The sequence below is a fragment of the Dermacentor variabilis genome, chromosome 5 (assembly GCF_050947875.1).
Source record: "Dermacentor variabilis isolate Ectoservices chromosome 5, ASM5094787v1, whole genome shotgun sequence".
NCBI classification, from domain to species: domain Eukaryota; kingdom Metazoa; phylum Arthropoda; class Arachnida; order Ixodida; family Ixodidae; genus Dermacentor; species Dermacentor variabilis.
The window spans coordinates 194588688-194606649 of record NC_134572.1 but is presented as its reverse complement, the minus strand read 5'-3'; the positions used below and the strand labels follow the sequence as shown (position 1 = coordinate 194606649).

General features: G+C 52.0%; 1 protein-coding gene across 3 annotated transcripts in view; it reads left to right on the top strand.

Moving 5' to 3' along the window:
* Positions 1 to 17962, top strand: part of Amph (amphiphysin) — a 252698-nt gene that overhangs the window by 112082 nt on the left and 122654 nt on the right. For all 3 annotated transcript variants that reach the window (XM_075693890.1, XM_075693889.1, XM_075693888.1), the window contains one exon: positions 3236 to 3400. In XM_075693890.1, the coding sequence (XP_075550005.1) occupies positions 3236 to 3400 (165 nt within the window). The remainder of the gene's footprint in view (positions 1 to 3235; positions 3401 to 17962) is intronic.

Genomic DNA, 17962 nt, shown 5'->3' with positions numbered 1-17962 from the left:
GTAAAACCCCAAATATTATTATTGTTCCGGCATGTGTTCTGGCGTATTCCAGCAACCCTGCTATATTCTAGTACACTATAAACCCTGCGCATGGCGTGCTCTCACCATAATGTTTGTCGAGTTTGCCTTTTGGACAGCGTCCTACCATTCTGTGCTTCTTTTAGTTTGCTTTTCCAGACAGTGCGCTGCTGGCTCGAAGAAGTCTTTCTCGTGAACTTATCGGCAGGCCTTGTCAAATGGCACCAATGGTGCACTCGCAGTCCCAATTAGCCCGACTCCGCAACTGAAGAGCCTGAACTGCCGCCTACTACGAGCTCAAATATAGCATCATTGATGACCTGCTAGGCTGCGGTGTGCCGATTTTCTGCTGCCATTACATTTGGTGACATTGCAGACATCGACAGCGTGGCGTTGTCATGTGCGGAACTGAACAATAACAAAATAATTGTGCAAGTTTTCCCACCGCCAAACAGCGACTCTGATGATGTGCCCTATGCTGCCGGAGCTTTCACATGCGGATCTAACATGAGCCTTTGCAGTCCTTGCATCGGCGTACAGCGACAGCACAAAACTGGCAGAAATACAGCCGTACTTGCTTCCACGTAAGCGAAAGTGCATGCAGCAACGAATCGACCGCATATTCCCTGCACAGGACCTTTCAAGTGTAAATAAAATTGTTTGAGCGCAGCTCTTTGGAACTCGTTCCTGCGTTTCGCGTTGCCGTCGTCCTCACCATAAACGAGATCATCATCCTCGCCCTGCTCTAGCTGCACTAAAGCCCCTCAATCTCCAAAAGTAGCGCCAACCACTTCCCTTCTCCACCGCTGCGCTAGGCGCTGCCTTGACAGTGGCACTGACTATGCTGGCCCTACCATAGCAGACGATGGCTAATGCGCTACCAGAGAGAATCCACGGAAAAGTTTGTTCCAGCCCTGCAAAGCAGTTTTCGAGGCAAGATTTTGCTTCGTCAGTCGGTAACTGACCTTAATAATGTCATGTCGGAATAATTACAGCCCGTACTCTGGCGTTTCTGAAATGAAGGCCACTTTAGGATGGGATCTACTACATATGCGTAGGCAGAAGTTAAGGCTTAAACTATTGCACCGAATATATAATAATCAGACAGGTATTAATCGCTATAACTATCTCCTGGAACCAGATTATATAAGGACTCGCTCTGATAACAAAAAGATCTCAGCCTATAACTGCAGAACAAACACTTTTTACCACTCTTCTTGCCCCAAATCAATTAGACAATGGAACAGTTTATCAAATGATATAGTAAATTTGTCAAATAATGAACTATTCTATTCAATGCTGTGATGGCGCTCTTGTAAAACAAATGTGTTGTATATCTTGGAACCTGCTTGTTTCACGTTACTTGTATGCCTTTCTCTAACAGCTTCTGTTTGTGAGTATATCTGTCCAAAAGCTTTTCTGTATTACTGGTTATATTTTGTTCCCCCCTACTTAATGCCTTTATGGCGATGTAGGTACTCTGTAAATAAATAAATAAATAAAATAATAATTGCTAATCTACCCCCTTTCCTCGTTGACTACCCACTATCATGTGGCACGTTGCCGGAGCAGTGGACGACGGTATGTGCTGCCCAATCCAAAATGCAGAACAGTCTCCGTTGGGCACTGTGTTCTGTATGCTGTTGCCTGTTGGTGAAATAAAGCAGCAGCTGCACTCGAAAGACCGTAGGCCAATTTTTTTATACATTCGTTTTTTTTTTGGACATTCGACAGTTTAGACTTACCTATTTGCATTCCACATGGAGTCCGAATTATCAGTCAACTGTGTTGAATTCTATTATAAAGAGGTCCGAGTGTATATGCATGCCTCATGCAATTTTCTGTAAAATCAAGTCCATCATACACTTACATTGTAGAAGAGAGCGCACGTATTACACGAAAGGTGTCGCAGATCTTAACCATTTACCGTCAAATTAGCAGAGTGACATGTTTCTGCAACCAGTGGCCACAGTATCACTTGCTGTTGTGACCAAAATGTGGTACTCTATGCACTGGAAGCACAAAGCTACGTAATGTCATTTGACATAAACCTGCATTGATGTAAGCCTGCGAGTCCCAACCATTGACTAGCAACAGTGTGATAAGATTCACTGGAAGAATCGTTTCCCAGACGTTGCACTATTTCGTGTGACCCGTAACGGCAGAACCGCAAGGATGCAGCATGCACCACTCCCCTCGCGGGTTGTTGCAACTGAACGGAATTGGATAGGCCAGCAAGGCCAAGAACAAATCTCCCAAGGCCCACCAAACGAAGAGGCAAAGGTTTAAGACGATGCCTGACAACAATGATGCCAAATATTACAGCCCGGGTGCATTCGAATAAACACTGCTTGCTGCAAAACTTTGGAGTCTGTTTTCTCAGATGTGGGTTTTTTTCTTTTTCTTTTTTTCTTTTTCTTTTTTCCTTTTTTTTTTTTTTTTTTTTTTTTTGGTCGGTCACCTTGCTTGTGGAAAGCATCGCACAATGGCTGGCCCGATTTTCATCCTGTTTGTTTTGCTGCAATCCATAAACTGTGCTGTACAACAGGCCAGTCTTGCAATGTTTCTTTATTTTTCCATTATTTTATTATTTCACAATAGCTACATGGCTTTATGCAGGGAAGTGCAGTCACATGCATTTCATCTTGAGCAAAAAATTAAGTTACTAAAAAATATTGAAGGCTTTCCTTATGTAGATTAGTCCTTTGGGCATACAAAGTATTCCTGGCTCTCTACCATGTTTCGTTACTGTGCCAGGGTTTTCACATGCAAGGAACTTGTAAATTCTTATAGAACAAGAACTAATGAAGAGACCTTAATGAAATTTTAGATTTGTCTCTCTAATGCAGTGTGCAGCGTGTGTGCCAAATTTCAGCCTTTCCTTCCAAGAAACAACAGTTAGTTTTGACTCCCCTCCTTAACATATGAAATGGTTACCTCGTAGCAATTGTCTCGTACAATTAGGGAGTATGCGGCTTGTGCGGTGGCCAAACTACTTGCGTAGCATTCTTGACTTTGCCTAAGTGTGAGACGTAGTCAAAGTGCCATTAGCGAGCTCACCTGGACAGCCTGGGCTGCTATGGCATGGAAATGGTTGGTGCCACGACAGGCACAGCTTGAAGCACCATTGTGGTTGTTTGTATCATTGGTAATGACCTCCAGGCTGCTTCGTTTCATACATAGCTTGCGCTAACAGCTGGGTGCTCTCCTTGCACAGCCGCATCCCGTTCCTGGTGTCCAACCTGCAGACATTCTTCACGGCCGAGAGCATGTTCCATGCAGAGAGTGCTCAGGTGTTCTCCTTCCTGGTGGACACGATGCAGAAGCTAGCCACCGAGAGCGAGCGCCAGGGCACCACCGTCGGGCCCTACCCCTTGCCCAAGTGAGTGCCTGCGCCAGCTCTGTGGAGGTAGCACTCTGGGACTCTGGTCCCATGCTGCTTCAAGACTTGCCACGTGGGCCCACAGAATCGACTGTATGTCTTTAAGCAAGTGTCGCTGCCTTGTTTGCCTTATTCCAAGTTTGACCATTATAGAATAGCCCACTGTTCTTAAAGGTGATCCTTTGTGTATTATAGGGTTTACTATTTCTAGCCATTACTTTGGGAGAATCTCGTTCACTTCTGGCACTCAAGCTCACCCAAGCTAAGGAGCTTGGGTAAGGTCTTGGCAGAAGGTCACACAAACAAAAAGACAGCTCGCGAGTCTGAGCTCTGCTTAGTATTGCTCAAGATTCAGATTGATGACTGCATTATTCGTGTGATAGCGTACAGTTCTTTTTTTAATTACTGTTGTAAACCTATGTTCCCCTCTTTCTCTTTACAATTCTGAGAATATATTACTCCCTTGGTTTGCTTATGTGCAAAAAATGATGTAAATATGAATGACCTACGCAGTAGACTTGTTTCATACTACCCTGCCACCATAATGATTAAAATTTCGCATTTGCCAACAATGGGACTAATACGAGAAATGTGCAAAATCCAGTGCCAGCCAAACTAGAAAAAAAGTTGTGTTGTATGAGACTCTGTCTAGTGCGTGCAGGTTGAGACAGTGGTGACCACATTAAGCGAAATCTTCATTACATTGGTGCTGTGTTGCTAGTCATTGAAGCAACATTTCTTGAATATTTGTGCTTTGCTAAGGATGCTTATATTTCAAAAGCCAGTAGACTTATTCCATTAATTCGACTCCATTTAATTCGATCACGGCCGAAGGTTCTGGCCGGCGCCCATGCATATATATGGGCCCAAACTTTCGTTATTTCAATCCTAAAATTGGCCTTGATTGGATCATTTGAACTTGACCAGTCATCCCACACATGCTTGACCCCTGTGGTGACCCCAATGACGTTCCCTTTAGGGGCAGTGTCTGTCTTGGCAGATCATATGGGACAGTAAGTGCATTGAATTCACGTCTTCCATCAAAAATGCCCATTTTCATACTAGATGTTCGATTGCACGACATCTTGATGGGTCACATAGAAGAGAAACGCACCCAGTGGAGCACTGCTTGCAACTGTCGATTTATTCCCTCGTCAGCGGAATAAATAGAAGATACTCAAGCGGGGAAGGACACGAAAAACAAATAATTTTACAAAATGCACCATCCACCAGTACCAAGCCGGCTTTGTCACATATGTGGCTGCGCTTGAAATCGCAATAAAAAGGAACAGCGTGGGTACAAAATTTCCTTCAGATTAGGGCGTGAGGAAATCAATTTATTTTGCGCTAAAGGAGACAGACGGCATGGTTATGTACATACTTCTCCTGCGTGAAATCTCGGCGGCTTCGATAATCACTTGCGTCATCATTTGGTTCCCATCTTTGCTCACCCTCGTGCTGTTCTCACAGATTGGCTGATATCCGCAATTTTGACAATGAATCCCAAGGTGTCCGGCATCTGACGACTGCTCTTGAAGCACTGTAGCCATGCTCCTTCGTTTAGACATTACCCAGTCTGTTCGCAATACACTCTCTGCCGCCAAACGAAAGGGGATGCAGAACGCACCACTCCCGCAGTGCAGCCGACCAACTTCTCTCCGTGTTGTTTTTCACAGCCCCATTTTACTGCACGTGGCACCTGCATTTACCTTTGCACACGTGCTCTGCAATTTTGCCGGGGCCGAAAAATACCACTTTTACATTGCACCATTTCCCAATTTTCTTTACGCAGTACGCGATTGAATGAATATACAGCATCACGACAATCTTCTTATGTCTGCTTGGGCGTCTGCTTCACATCTGATTGTGCCACAAATAACTGGGAAGGATAGCCTGCTGCCGTAAACCTCCGCATTTGCTCCCGGAAGCTATCGGCAATGCTTCAGTGTGGTGTGCAATCCAACATCTAGTATGCTATACCAATTATCTCCTATTGTGGTACACTCGAACCTTGTTAGAATGAAATGGGATATAACGATGTAAATAAGATTCCCCTTGAAATCCCCATAGAGATCTATGTATTTAAAAACATCTTTTTAACGGAGTGAAATCTTCCTGCCACTGGATATAATTAACTAGATTCATCCCCAAAACCAAAATATACCCGACCGTTGCGCCGATTACATCACTTTCCACGGGGTTCGGCACTCGTTCACTGCTGCAGTTGAAAACTCCCGCATCTTTCGTCGAATATGTCGTGGAGCAACACTGGTCTTTTTCGCCTGTGCATAAGCATCGGCTCACTATCGCACTTCTCCGCTCGCCTCTCACTTGGGCGCATTTGGCTGCGCTAGCTGTGCCACACTGCGTGGCTGCATGTGGCAGTGCGAAAGATTTGTACATGCGCTTCTGCATGCCACGCAGGCAAGCGCAGCAGGGTGGGGCCTCCAAGATCTCCCCGGTGAAATCTCGGGGGTTATGCGCAGCGGCGCTAAGGAATTAGTGCATTCTATTCTTTCTCTATGGCGTGCCGCGCAGGCAGCCGCAGCTGGGCCAGGCCTTGGAGATCTCACTGGTGCACTCTCAGGGGTCACGCCCGGCCATGCTTTCACTTCTCCCTCTCACTGCGGCGTGCCACATGGGCAGGCGGCTGGGTGTGACCTCTGAGATCGCATTGGCATTGGTGCAATCTCGGAATTCACGAGCCGACCGAGCGAAGCCGGCGCAGTGAAATTCGCGTGCCTCCTCGATCACACAGTGGAGCGCTGTGTTGCTTGCCACTCGTTGCTCGACGAGCCAAGTGGAAAGCGGACGCGAAAGAGCGTCGTAATGGAACAGAAGGCAAGTATCTAAGGGCTGTCGCATCAAGTCACGTGTTGCACAGCCAGAAAATTCTGGTGTTCTTTTATTCAAATGTCATCATATGCGTGGCCGTGTAGCAGTTCCATGGGATGCAAAGCAGTCTTCTTATTTTCATGTTTACAATTGTGTCACGATCCACCCCGGTTCATGAACAAGGGAGGGCTTGTGGCACCCTCCGATAGACGGACACTCCGCAGCGTGGTGGTGCTGAACGATGACTGACTGCCGAGCAGCCGTGCTCGTCGGCGTTTATTGTGGTGCGGTGACCAATGTTGCCTGCCGAGCTTCAGCAGGCCACCGAGCTTGGCGGGTGAACCAAGATTATGCCCGAGGGGGCGTCACATACTTGCTACACCCCCTTACCCCCAGTTTGTTTGTTAAATTAAAAAGAAACGTCCATGTTCACAACATAACGCTCTGCCTCCACCCTAGCTGGGTTGACGGTGCCTGCTATCCAGGCGAGTAACGGTCCGGTGGCCTCCGCCGTCGAGTACTCTGCCTGGGCACCGGTGTTGACGGGTCAGGTGTGGCAACGCCGGGTGCTGCCTGAGCCAGCCTTGCTCCATCCGGAGGGTTCATAGTGGTGGGCCTTGCGAGTGGTGCCGGGCTCGACACCGGTCCAACGGGTGCCGCACCACTGGCAACGGTTGCCGCCTTCGAGGTGGGTGGTACTCCACTGGAAGCGACTGGTGCTGCCGCTAGTCCTCCTGCGGGCTGGAACTCAGTGGCAGTCGAGCGTGCTGGCCAGGTCCCGAGGCAAGGCCTGACATGGTCGGTGTGTCTGTGCCACATGGCCCCATCTGGCATGCGGACGAGCAGCGATGAGGCGCTGGCAGGAGACACCACCTGTCCCGCAGACCAGGGTGGGCCAGGACGGAAGTTCCTGGCGAAAACTGGAGCTCCCGACTCTGGCAAAGGCCCGGGATGGCACCCTTGGTCAGCAGCCAGCTTCTGCTTAAGCGTCTCTGATTGGGCCTCGCGCAGCTTGCGCTTGCTGCAGGAGACCTCGCTCTTGAGCTGCCTTTTGTGGCTCTGCAGGCTCGTTATAATGTGCCGCATCTCCCGGTTGATTGGCTGAGCCTGCTCGCTGGACTCCGCCTTGACCACCTGAGACAGGACTGGGTCCCAGCTGGTCGCTTGAGATACTGCAGATCTGGAGAGCACCTCCGGGTATGCGTGTTCCAGCATGAACGCTTCAGCAGGTTCTGGAACAGCATCAGGCACCTCTGGCAGGGGCAGGCGGCTCAGGGCATCAGCACGTCCCAGGTCCTTTCCCGGACGATAAACCAGCTGGTAGCTGTAAGCTGCCAGCCTCAAGGCCCAGCGTACCACTCGAGGTGATGCTTGCACAGGAACTGCCTCGTCGGGCCCCAACAGCGGCTTGTGGTCCGTGACCGCCTCGAACTTCCGGCCCCACAGGTACTGTTGGAAGCGTTCAACACAGAACATGAGGGCCAAACCTTCCTTGTCCAGCTGTAACATTGCTCTGCAGCATGAAGCTGTCGGGAAGCAAACGACACAGGGCGTTCCTGGCCATCTTTGTCCCGGTGTGCCAGGACGGCTCCCACACCATACGGCGACGCATCTACGGTAAGGACAACAGGCTTAGCAGGATTGAAGTGCACCAGCACTGGAGCCTTGGTGATTAGCTCCTTGCTGCACTGGAAGGCCTGGTCCTGCTCCTTCTTCCAGACCCATTGTTGACCATCTCGAAGCAGAAGATGGAGCGGCTGTAGATGCTGCAACAGGTTAGGCAGAAAGCTCCTGTAGAAGTTGATAAGGCCCAGGTAGCTCTGAAGCTCCTTGTTCTGGGGCTTAGGTGCCTTGAGCACCGCATCAACTTTGCGGGGAGCCGGGGCTAGGCCTGCCTGCGAAATGACATGTCCCAAGTACTCAACGCTGGGAGCTAGGAAAACACACTTTTCCAACTTGAGCTTGAGGCCGGCGTCCTGTAGTCGTGCCAAGACGTTTTGCAGGTTCTGCAGGTGGTCCCCGTTGTCGCTGCCAGTAACCAGGATGTTGTCCAAGTACACCACCACGTGCCTCATGCCCCTGAAGAGGTTGTCCATCTCCCTCTGGAATGTGGCTGGGGCCGAGGCCACGCCAAACGATAAGCGCATGTACTGAAAGAGTCCCAGAGTTGTCGATATGGTGACATACTTCCGGTAGGCATCCTGGAGCACCAGATGCTGGTAAGCATCTCTGAGGTCAAGCTTGGTGAACTTCTGTCCACTGGACAACGATGACCGGAGATCTTCAATCCGGGGCAATGGGTACTTCTCGGCAGTAGCGACGGGGTTGATGGTAACCTTGAAATCCCCGCAGATCCTGACACTGCCATCTCGCTTGAGGACTGGTACGATGAGAGCGGCTCATTCAGATGTCTTTACGGGCACCAGGATGCCCTCTCGCTGCGACCGTTGCAGCTCCTGGGTGACCCCATCCTTCAGGGCGAACGGCAGTGGACGAGGCTTGAAAAAACGTGGCCGGGCTCCCTCAGGTACATAGATGCCAGCCGTCGTGCCGGCAAATGTTCCCCCCCTGGCTGGAACAGGGACTTGAACTGGGTCAGGAGGCTGGGGACGTCTTGCACCACATGCAGGCTGGCTTCCTGGTACTGTGGCAGACGAACGCCCAGTGCATGAATCCAGTTTCGGCCCAGCAGCGTCGGCGACGACCCCTTCGTTAAGTAAAGAGGAAGGGTTGCCTCCCTGTCGCCAAAGTGAACGCTGACCTGTGCCTGACCCTGGACCTGGGAGAGTTGCCCGGAGTAGCTGCGCAGCATCACGCCCGAAGCCTTGACGGACACGGCGGGGAAAGTACGCTTAAAGAGCTTTCCGGCCATTACAGACATGCTGGCCCCTGTGTCCAGCTCCATGGAAATGGGGTGCCCGCAGATTTCGACAGTCAGCATATATGGCGGCGCAGACGACGGTACAAAGCCTGTGTGCCACATGTCGAAAATCGGCGGGTCCTCGGCCACAACGTGGAGCCTGGCCGAGGAAGAACTTGAGCTTGCTGCCGCATGCCTCCGCCGCGTACCCATGCGACGGCTACCCTGGCCGCGGGCTTGCGTTGTATCTGGGCTTGAATCGGGCTGCTGCTTGCTGTTCGTCCTCCCCCTTCGGCATACACCTGCCAGGTGCCCAGTTTTCCCGCATGTAAAGCATTGTGCTCGAGAAAACTGGCACTGCGAGGGGGAGTGGGCACCACCACAGCGACCGCAGGTACCCTTTGTCACCAACTCGTTGACCGCCGCTTCCACCGACGGTGAGCCAGTCGCACGGGAAATCTCGCCGGCGTCCTTGGCGGCAGCTTCCATTGCCAGCGCTGCCTTCACGGCGTCGTCCACCGATGGGTTGGGAAGCTCCAGGAGTCGCGTCTACATGGCAGGGTTGTTGATTCCGCAGACGAAACGGTCCCGGAGCAGCAACTGCAGTTGGTCCCCGAAGGTGCAGGCACTCGCTAACCCTCGTAGCGCAGCAACGAATTGCCCGAGGGTCTCTCCCTCCTTCCCGGCGGCTCCGGTTGTTGAAGCGGAAATGCTCCATTAGTGTGCACGGTGCTGGGTTAAAATGCGAGCGCAGTATGGCAAGCAGCTCACCCAGCATCCTAATGTGCAGCGTGGCTGGCTTGAGAAGGTCGAGCAAGAGGCTGAAGACGCGGGTCCCGCAGCTGGCCAGGAAAATGTCCCGCCGTTTGGCCTCGGGTGTGTCCTTCGCCCGGAAGAACACGCGGACTTGCTCCTCGTAAATTTGCCAGGCGGACCCATCTCCCTCGAACGGCTCGAGCCTTCCGTACAGCAGCATGGCAACAGCAATGGGGGGCGGTGTGTTGCCGCTCGCGGCGGCGTGGGACGCTCTGTAGGTACTCGTTGCCAGCCTCGTCGCCAGTGTCGCGATCCACCCCGGGTCGTGAACAAGGGAGGGCTTGTGGCACCCTCCGATAGACGGACGCTCCGCAGCGTGGTGGTGCTGAATGATGACTAACTGGCGAGCAGCCGTGCTAGTCGGCGTTTATTGTGGTGTGGTGACTAATGTTGCCTGCTGAGCTTTAGCAGGCCACCGAGCTTGGCGGGCGAATCAAGATTTTGCCCGAGGGGGGGTTCACATACTTGCTACAAATTGTGCATGCCATTGGGCATGCACAATTGTTATTACCACTAAATGGTAATAACAAATACAGTAGAACCTTGTTCATACGCTTTGGAAAAACCGCGAGAAAAAACACTCACCGGGAAAATGTTAGATTCGAACTAACTGATGATGACAAAATGTATTTATTAAGGGATGGTGCGAAGGCCTATACTGGGGAATAGGAAGAGGAGGGGGGAGGCATATTCAGAGCCGTCCTAGAAGCTGCGCGTCCTTGGTGAAAGCCAAGAGCGAGTCCAGAATGACCCTGTCGGAATCCATCAAGCCAGTTGCCGGTCTAATCCACTCCTCGTAGGACGACACTCGCACCGCCCTCAGGTGGTGGTCCCGCTGCTGAGCGTGTCGCTGGCACTCCCAAAACAGATGGTCTGCGGATGGCCGCGTGGCCATGTCGCAGTCAGGGCACCTGTGTGGCGTCTGGAGCGCTTCTTGGTCCGCGGAGGCTGTGGGATGGCTGGGTTCCTGCGATGGAAGGGAGTTGGGAGATGAAGATGGAGGGCGTCTTTCCTGGTGTGGCCGGTACTGCCGCCACCGCTCCAACACATCCGGTGTGAGGACAAAGCCGGAACGGAGCCTATGTAGCAGCACCTGCCCCAACCTGGGAAGACCTGCTGGAAGTGGGTCTGGGTCTGAGGGCACACTCGCACGGAGTTCCCGCTTGCATCGGTTGGCTGCTGCTCTCAGAGCTCTGTCTGGGTCGTATGGGGCTCCATTTGCCGTGTTGCTTGTGCTGGTTGTGAGGGTTTCTGAAGGATCCCGGGAGACGACGCGGTTGGAAAGAAGGGCGCGCGCCGCCTCATGGGCTCTCATTTCCCTTGATGCCCTGGTGGCCAGGGATCCAATGAAGTGTTGCAGTGACCCCATGGGCCTCAGCACGCCTGAAGGCCTGCTTGACGAGGAGTACTTCCGATGATGCTGTGTGGCGCGACTTGCTGGCATGTAGCGCATACTGAGAGTCGGTGTATATATCGATGTGTTTTGCTTGCGTGGTGCTTGAAACTCTATCTAATGCCCAGACTATTGCGCGGAGTTCAAGTTTCGTTGGGTCGTCAGCACCAGCAGTTGTAAAGGTAGAATGTGTCTCACAAGAACCCACTACGTGGTAGGCGATTGCTCCCTCGCTGGTGCGTGGGTTGAAAGCTGCGTCAGTGTACACTTGTTCATGGCTTGGCGGTGCGTCTGCCAATGTCTGCACATGACGCGCAGCGAATGCTGCCCGGCGGTGCGCATGTTGGACGCCCATGTTTCGGGGCGGTGGTGTAGTGTCTACGACAGCAATGTCATCCCACGGTGAGATGTCGGATGGCAGTTGTGGCAAAGTTGATGTATCCTTTCCCATGTAGGCCAGTAGAGTCCTGCCTTGTCTGGTGTGCTTCAGGCGTTCCTCGTGTCCTGCCTTCGATGCTTCGATGATTGCTCGGAGGGTAGGCAACTTCGCATAGCGATGTAGCTCCTCGACACGTGTGTGTTTCGGGAGCCCTGTGATAACACGGAGAGCTGATCTGTGGAGTACCTCTAGCTGTGTCCAGTGCCGAGCAAGCAGGTCATAACAGCGCGCTCCGTATATCGCTCGGGATGTCAGCAAAGCACTAACAAGCTTTCGGCATACGTCGGTACCAGCACCGCCCATGCGGAAACAGATTCGTTTTATGAGGTGCAGAGTGTTGTGCCATCTCCAACGAAGGTCTGCGAGCCACGCATCCGCTGTGCCTGTGCGGTCAATAGGTATCCCGAGAACGCGCACAGATTTTTCCGCTCGCTGCAGCGTTTTGCCTGTGAGAGTGAGCGTGAGGGCTGCTTCGTCCTGCGTTGAACCTCGGATCACCACATAGGTTGTCTTCTCTGGAGATGGCCGCATGCCAATTTGTGGCAGGTAGTAGTCAATAACGTCAAGTGCCGCCTGCAAGGTCTCCTGCTGCTCATCAATTGGTCGTGATGCAGTCCATAACGTGATGTCATCTGCGTAAATTGTGAAGCCCAGTTCGGAAATAGCCTCCAGTCGCTCAGCCAGGTCTATCATAGTCAAATTAAAGAGGAGGGGTGATAGTATGGAGCCTTGTAGGACTCCCACTATGTTTGGGTAAACCTTCCCGACGTCTCCGTCTACCCGTATGGAAAAGTGCGATCTTGAAGGAAGGAACGCACAAAGTTGAGGGGGCGGCCCGTGATTCCGTGCCTCCCAGCTGCCTCAATGATTACCTCATGCGTCACAGTGTCAAAAGCTTTACGGAGGTCAACCGCCACCAGGACGCTCGGGTGTCGCTTTGCGCGACCGACTGTCTTTCGACGCAGTACACCCTCCCTCACAAGTAGGAGGCTGTCATGAGTGCCAAGGTTTGGTCTAAACCCTGTTTGTGCTGGATGAAAGCGACCCCACCTGCCGTGGTTGCTCAGTGGCTATGGTGTTGGGCTGCTGAGCACGAGGTTGCAGGATTGAATCCCGGCCACGGCGGCCGCATTTTTGATGGGGGCGAAATGCGAAAACACCCGTGTGCTTAGATTTAGGTGCACGTTAAAGAACCCCAGGTGGTCAAAATTTCCGGAGTCCTCCACTACGGCGTGCCTCATAATCAGAAAGTGGTTTTGGCACGTAAAACCCCAAATATTATTATTATTAAAGCGACCCTCTGTTTCTAGAAAGTGAGATATGCGTGTCAAGGCCATTCGCTCCGCCAGCTTACACGTAGTGTGAGAGATACCGGGCGCATGTTCGACAGTACATCTGGCTGTTTGTTTGGTTTTGGTATGGGTGTAACTATCAAAAGCTTCCATCCTGCCGGGATTTCACCGTTGATCCACACTTCGTTAATCTCCTCGAGAAGTTGCTTTCTTGCGTATTCTTCCAGATTCCTCAGAGCCGCCCACGTCACGCCGTCATAGCCTGGCGCGCTGCGCGCGTTGATGGAAGAAAGTGCCTGTTCGAGCTCGAAGAGTGAGAATGGGGCCTGAATGCCCTCATCGGTCACTGGCGGCGTTTTCCGGTAAATGGCGACGTTCGGGGGCATCGACGGTTAAGGAAAAAAGCGTGTTCGCGGCATCATCTTGGAGTTGGCTGACTGACTGGCTAGTTTTGAGCAAGACGTTTGAAATAGCGCTGCGTGTTTTACGCTGACCTGTCATAGCCTTGAACGTGTGCCACACCTTGTGGAGGCCAGTTCTTTCGTTGAATGATGAGCAGTGCTGGCTCCAACGTTCCTGATACAGGCGCTTGGTGTATCTTCTAGCGATGGCAGTGCGACGTCGAAGTCGCACACGGTCGCGATGTCGTTGGCCATTGGCTTCGTACGTCAACTGTGCTCGCTTGCGCGCATCCCAAAGGTTTAGCATATGTATGTCCGGCGCCGGAGCATCAGCTCTCACCTCAGTCTCAGTAGTGGCCTTGCGCAGGGCGCATGACGCCCGCTCCCGTACGGATGAAGTCTTGGGTTGCTCCGCAAATGCTCTTCTGTAGGCATCCCACCAGATCGTGCGCACAGTGCGTCCGGCCGCACGCTTTCGTCCCACGTTCAAAGTAATCTACAGTGGATAGTGGTCGCTGCCCCAGGCGTCCGGATCGCATCGCCAGTCTTTCACGTAGGCTGGTGTGGATAACGTCAGGTCTGGGGTCGTGTTACGTTGTCCACTATGCAGGGCAGCGCGGGTGGGGTAGTCTGTGTCATTTGCGAGCACTAAGTCAGCTGACTCCGTGGCATCTGCGAGTGCTGTTCCACGGGGCGTGTGATAGTCATAGCCCCACTGCGGATGCTTGGCGTTGAAATCGCCACCTATCAGGAAGTCGTCGTTTGGGTAACGTCTCCGCAAAGCGCGAATCCACGTGAATGAACCGCGTGTACGGGAGCTAACTTCAGGGCGCATGTATGCCGATGCCAGCACTGCATTTCGCTTTGCAATCGTGCAACGGACTGCCACCACCTCCTGCACGGCAGTCGAGTACTGAGAAGTGTCAATCTGCATTTGAGGAATGTCTGTGCGGACAAAGACAGCCGCTTGTCCCCGTATTACAAATTCTTCGGCTGCACTGGCGATACCATTGTGCCTGCGGGTTTCGGTGTCGTTTCCTGTTTCTATGCTCTATTGACGGTTGGTAATAACCATTGAACTGTCGTAGTGTCCGATCTGTGCCATTAGTTTCTTGAAGTAAAAGCGCAAGGGGGCGTCCGACACAGTCAAACAAGATGTTCAGTTCTGTCGCACAAGTCCCGAGCCCTCTCCACTGTAAAACGTGTGGAGTGGGACTGTCGAGGGCTGTACGCAAAGCCGGGTGGCTATTGACGCGAGGCGAAGAGCTGTTGAAGCAAGCCATATTGTCGTTGCAAGTGCTTCTCCTGTGCTTGGAGGAGAGGGTGCAAAAGTTGTTGTACCAGCAGAGCCAGGTCTGTCTGCTGTGTGGTAGTAGAGGTTGTTTCTTGCATTTTAGTGAGCTCCTGCGGATTGCATGGCTGCTGCTGTCGCTTGACACGAACACGTTCGAGCAGTGCTGCATGCCTTTTTTTTTGTTCTCTTCTAGTTTCCACCGCAGTTCGACGTTCTGTCATGCGAGTTCTGCAATCTCAGCTTCTACACTGTCTTTCGATGTATCAACCAGCTGCGATGGTGAAGGTAGCATAGGTGTAGTATAAGGTGAAGAGCTCGCCGGTTTGTCTCCACTTGGTTGAGTTCACTTGAGCGCTGCTGCGTAGTTGAGGCTGCAGCCGTTTCCTCCCGTTGTTGGTTGTGCGCAGTTCTTTGAAACAATCTCGTTCACTGCTTCCTTTATGGTACGTGGCTGCGTTGAGATGTTTTCACGTTCAAGTAGCTGCTGCGTCGATTTGACGTCATGGCACTGGACAGTTCTAGTGCGGCTTCTTGATCGGTGTGCGCCGTGCCTTCTACGACGAGAGCGGGGCCTTGAGCAGAGTTTCTTAGCAATTATTGCGTTGGACTTCAGTTTAGCTGGACACCTCGGGTCAGTTGCCGTGTGACCTTCTTCTTCACAGTTGCGGCATCTGGGCGTCGTCTGTTTGCATTCATTGCCAGTAGTGCTACCTTCGTGTGTCTTGCCGCATGTAGGACATACCGCTTCGTGCAGGCAGACATCCTTTTTGTGACCAAAGCGATGACAATGATTACACACGATGCTTTTAGGTTCGTAAATTGAAACTCGGGTGATGCGGCCGTAATACACGACTCTGTTAGGGGGGTGGCGTCCTTCAAAAGTCAGTAGACATGCACCACGCTTTTCCATTGGGCGCGCGTCAAGGATACGCCGGTGCTCACAGGTAAAGGCTGCCCGGAGTTCAGCCTTTGTTTCATTGCAGTCAACGTTGTATATAACACCTCGGCACATGTCTCATCCGGGTGCCTGATACACTTGTACTGGTATCTGTCCGTGGTTCACGTCTACGTGTGAAAGCTTGAGAAGCCCGTCTGCTTGCCTCTTGTCGTGAACGAGCAATTTTATGGTGTTAGATGCTGGTTGCAACGTATACGTCAAAGGCTTGTTGTTGACGGCAGCGGGTCTGGCCATCACGAAGTTGCGGTGGAGGTCCTTGCCTGGTACAGTCGTGAGCGCCACGTTTACCCGTGGTTTCACGACTAGCACAAAAGTTTCTGGCGGTGTTTCCTTCTCGGGCCGCGTTTGGTTGTGCTTACGGCGTTGCACTTTCCACGCTCCTTCGTCACTGCAATCTTCAAACGCGTCCTGGGAGAGGGCTGTGGCGTCTCGAATTGTCTCTAGCTTCTCAGTTGAGTTGAGATCAAAATTTTTGACAACGTGGTTTATTGGAACCTCCTTTGCACGCACTGAAAAATCGCAACATAAAAGTATCGCACTTCCAGTAACTTGGGCGAAAATATTTTCCCAGCGTAGTCTAACACAACTCAGAAGTTCATCCCCTTTTTTTGTGTTTGGGGAGAGCAACGTTAGAATACCTCTGGTAGGTCTTACGAGTCGTTCGTACGCCTCACGTTCTTGGCTGAGATGTTTTGGATTCGTATTTGCCGTTCTGTATGTACAGGGAAACTACCGTGGCGTTCTCGCACTTCCCTGCGATGCCAGCACGGCAATCACAGCTCCCCGCTAGGATTTGTCTGCCGTCGCCGGTCTTCAAGAATCAATGTCGCCTATAATTTCACGTGTCCACACCGTAGATAACGAAGTAACTTACGCTGAGCTTCACGCATCTCGCTGGTGCATTATTTTTCGTTTGCGGAATAAACCTAGCAGTCACTTCCGATCAGCGCGAGTTCAACACTTCCCTCACGTCATAGACGTGCCCCACTTCAAATAGACGACTTCCTTTCTCTAAATTCTTTTCATGAAAAAAGCTATGAAGATCTTGTAATTCCCGAAACCCGTTTAAAATTAATATCGGCACGCTGTTTCGCGCCATCGCTACCGTTTGACAGGATGACAAACATGCAGCGTGGGCTGCTGATGCTGTGAGTAATCCTACCACATTCGCGCAACTATTCGTCAGATGGCGCTAGGGGTCGGAAAGACAGGGCGCTGCCTAGCAACGTGCCCATTGTTGACATCTACATAATGCGAAGCGTCGCGGGGATCTTTACAGTACGAGACGCCGACGCGCGCCGAGCTGGTGGTTCTCTCGTGGCCAGAGACGCGTTTTGTTGCTTTCCTATTGCATGGTTTTTAAGAAGACAACGTGAAACCAAAACAAAATCGAGCTAATGGGCAAACAGCGGATGTGGCCAAAGCGAAACGCGATGGATCGCGCCGCCTCCAGCAGGGAACAACGGCATGTTTGGATTGTCTCCTACTAAACGCGTGCAGTACGCTACCAATGGCAATGCGCACCACATGCTGTAAAACAGATAGGTGAAGATGCTTATTGCAGTAGGTTTAATGGCGACAGCTGTAAATGCGGCGTGCGATGACCCAGCCTGAGATTTGCTGGTACCGAAATAAACTGCACGCTTACTTCGTTTTCATGTGAGACGGGCGGCTACATACTGTCCTCAATCACGCGTGCCTTGCACATTTTCTTGTTTACATGGTATCTAGTGGCCAGGAAACATACGATCGCAGTTTGGCGATGTATATGTCACGATACGCCCGGGTTCGTGAACAAGGGAGGGTTCGAGGCACCCTCCGTTAGACGGACACTGCGCAGTGTGGTGGTGAGGAACGATGACTGACTGCCAAGCAGTTGTGCTCGTCGGTGTTTATTGTGGTGTGGTGACTAGTGTTGCCTGATGGGCCAACGAAGATTATGCCCAAGGGGGCGTCACATACTTGTCACACCCCCTTACCCCCAGTTTGTTTGTCACCAACAAAAAAACTTCCAAAATTGTTTTACAAGGCTCTGCCTTCGTTCTAGCCAGGTTGACAGTGCCTGCTACCCAGGCGAGTAACGGTCCGGTGGCCTCCGCCGTCAAGTACTCTGCCTGGGCACCGGTGTTGCCGGGCCGGTAGTGGCAACGCCAGGTGCTGCCTGAGCCAGCCTCACTCCATCCGGAGGATCCGAAGTGGTCGGCCTTGTGAGTGGTGACGGGCTCGATACCGGCCCAACGGATGCAGTACCATTGGCAACGCTTGCCGCCTCCG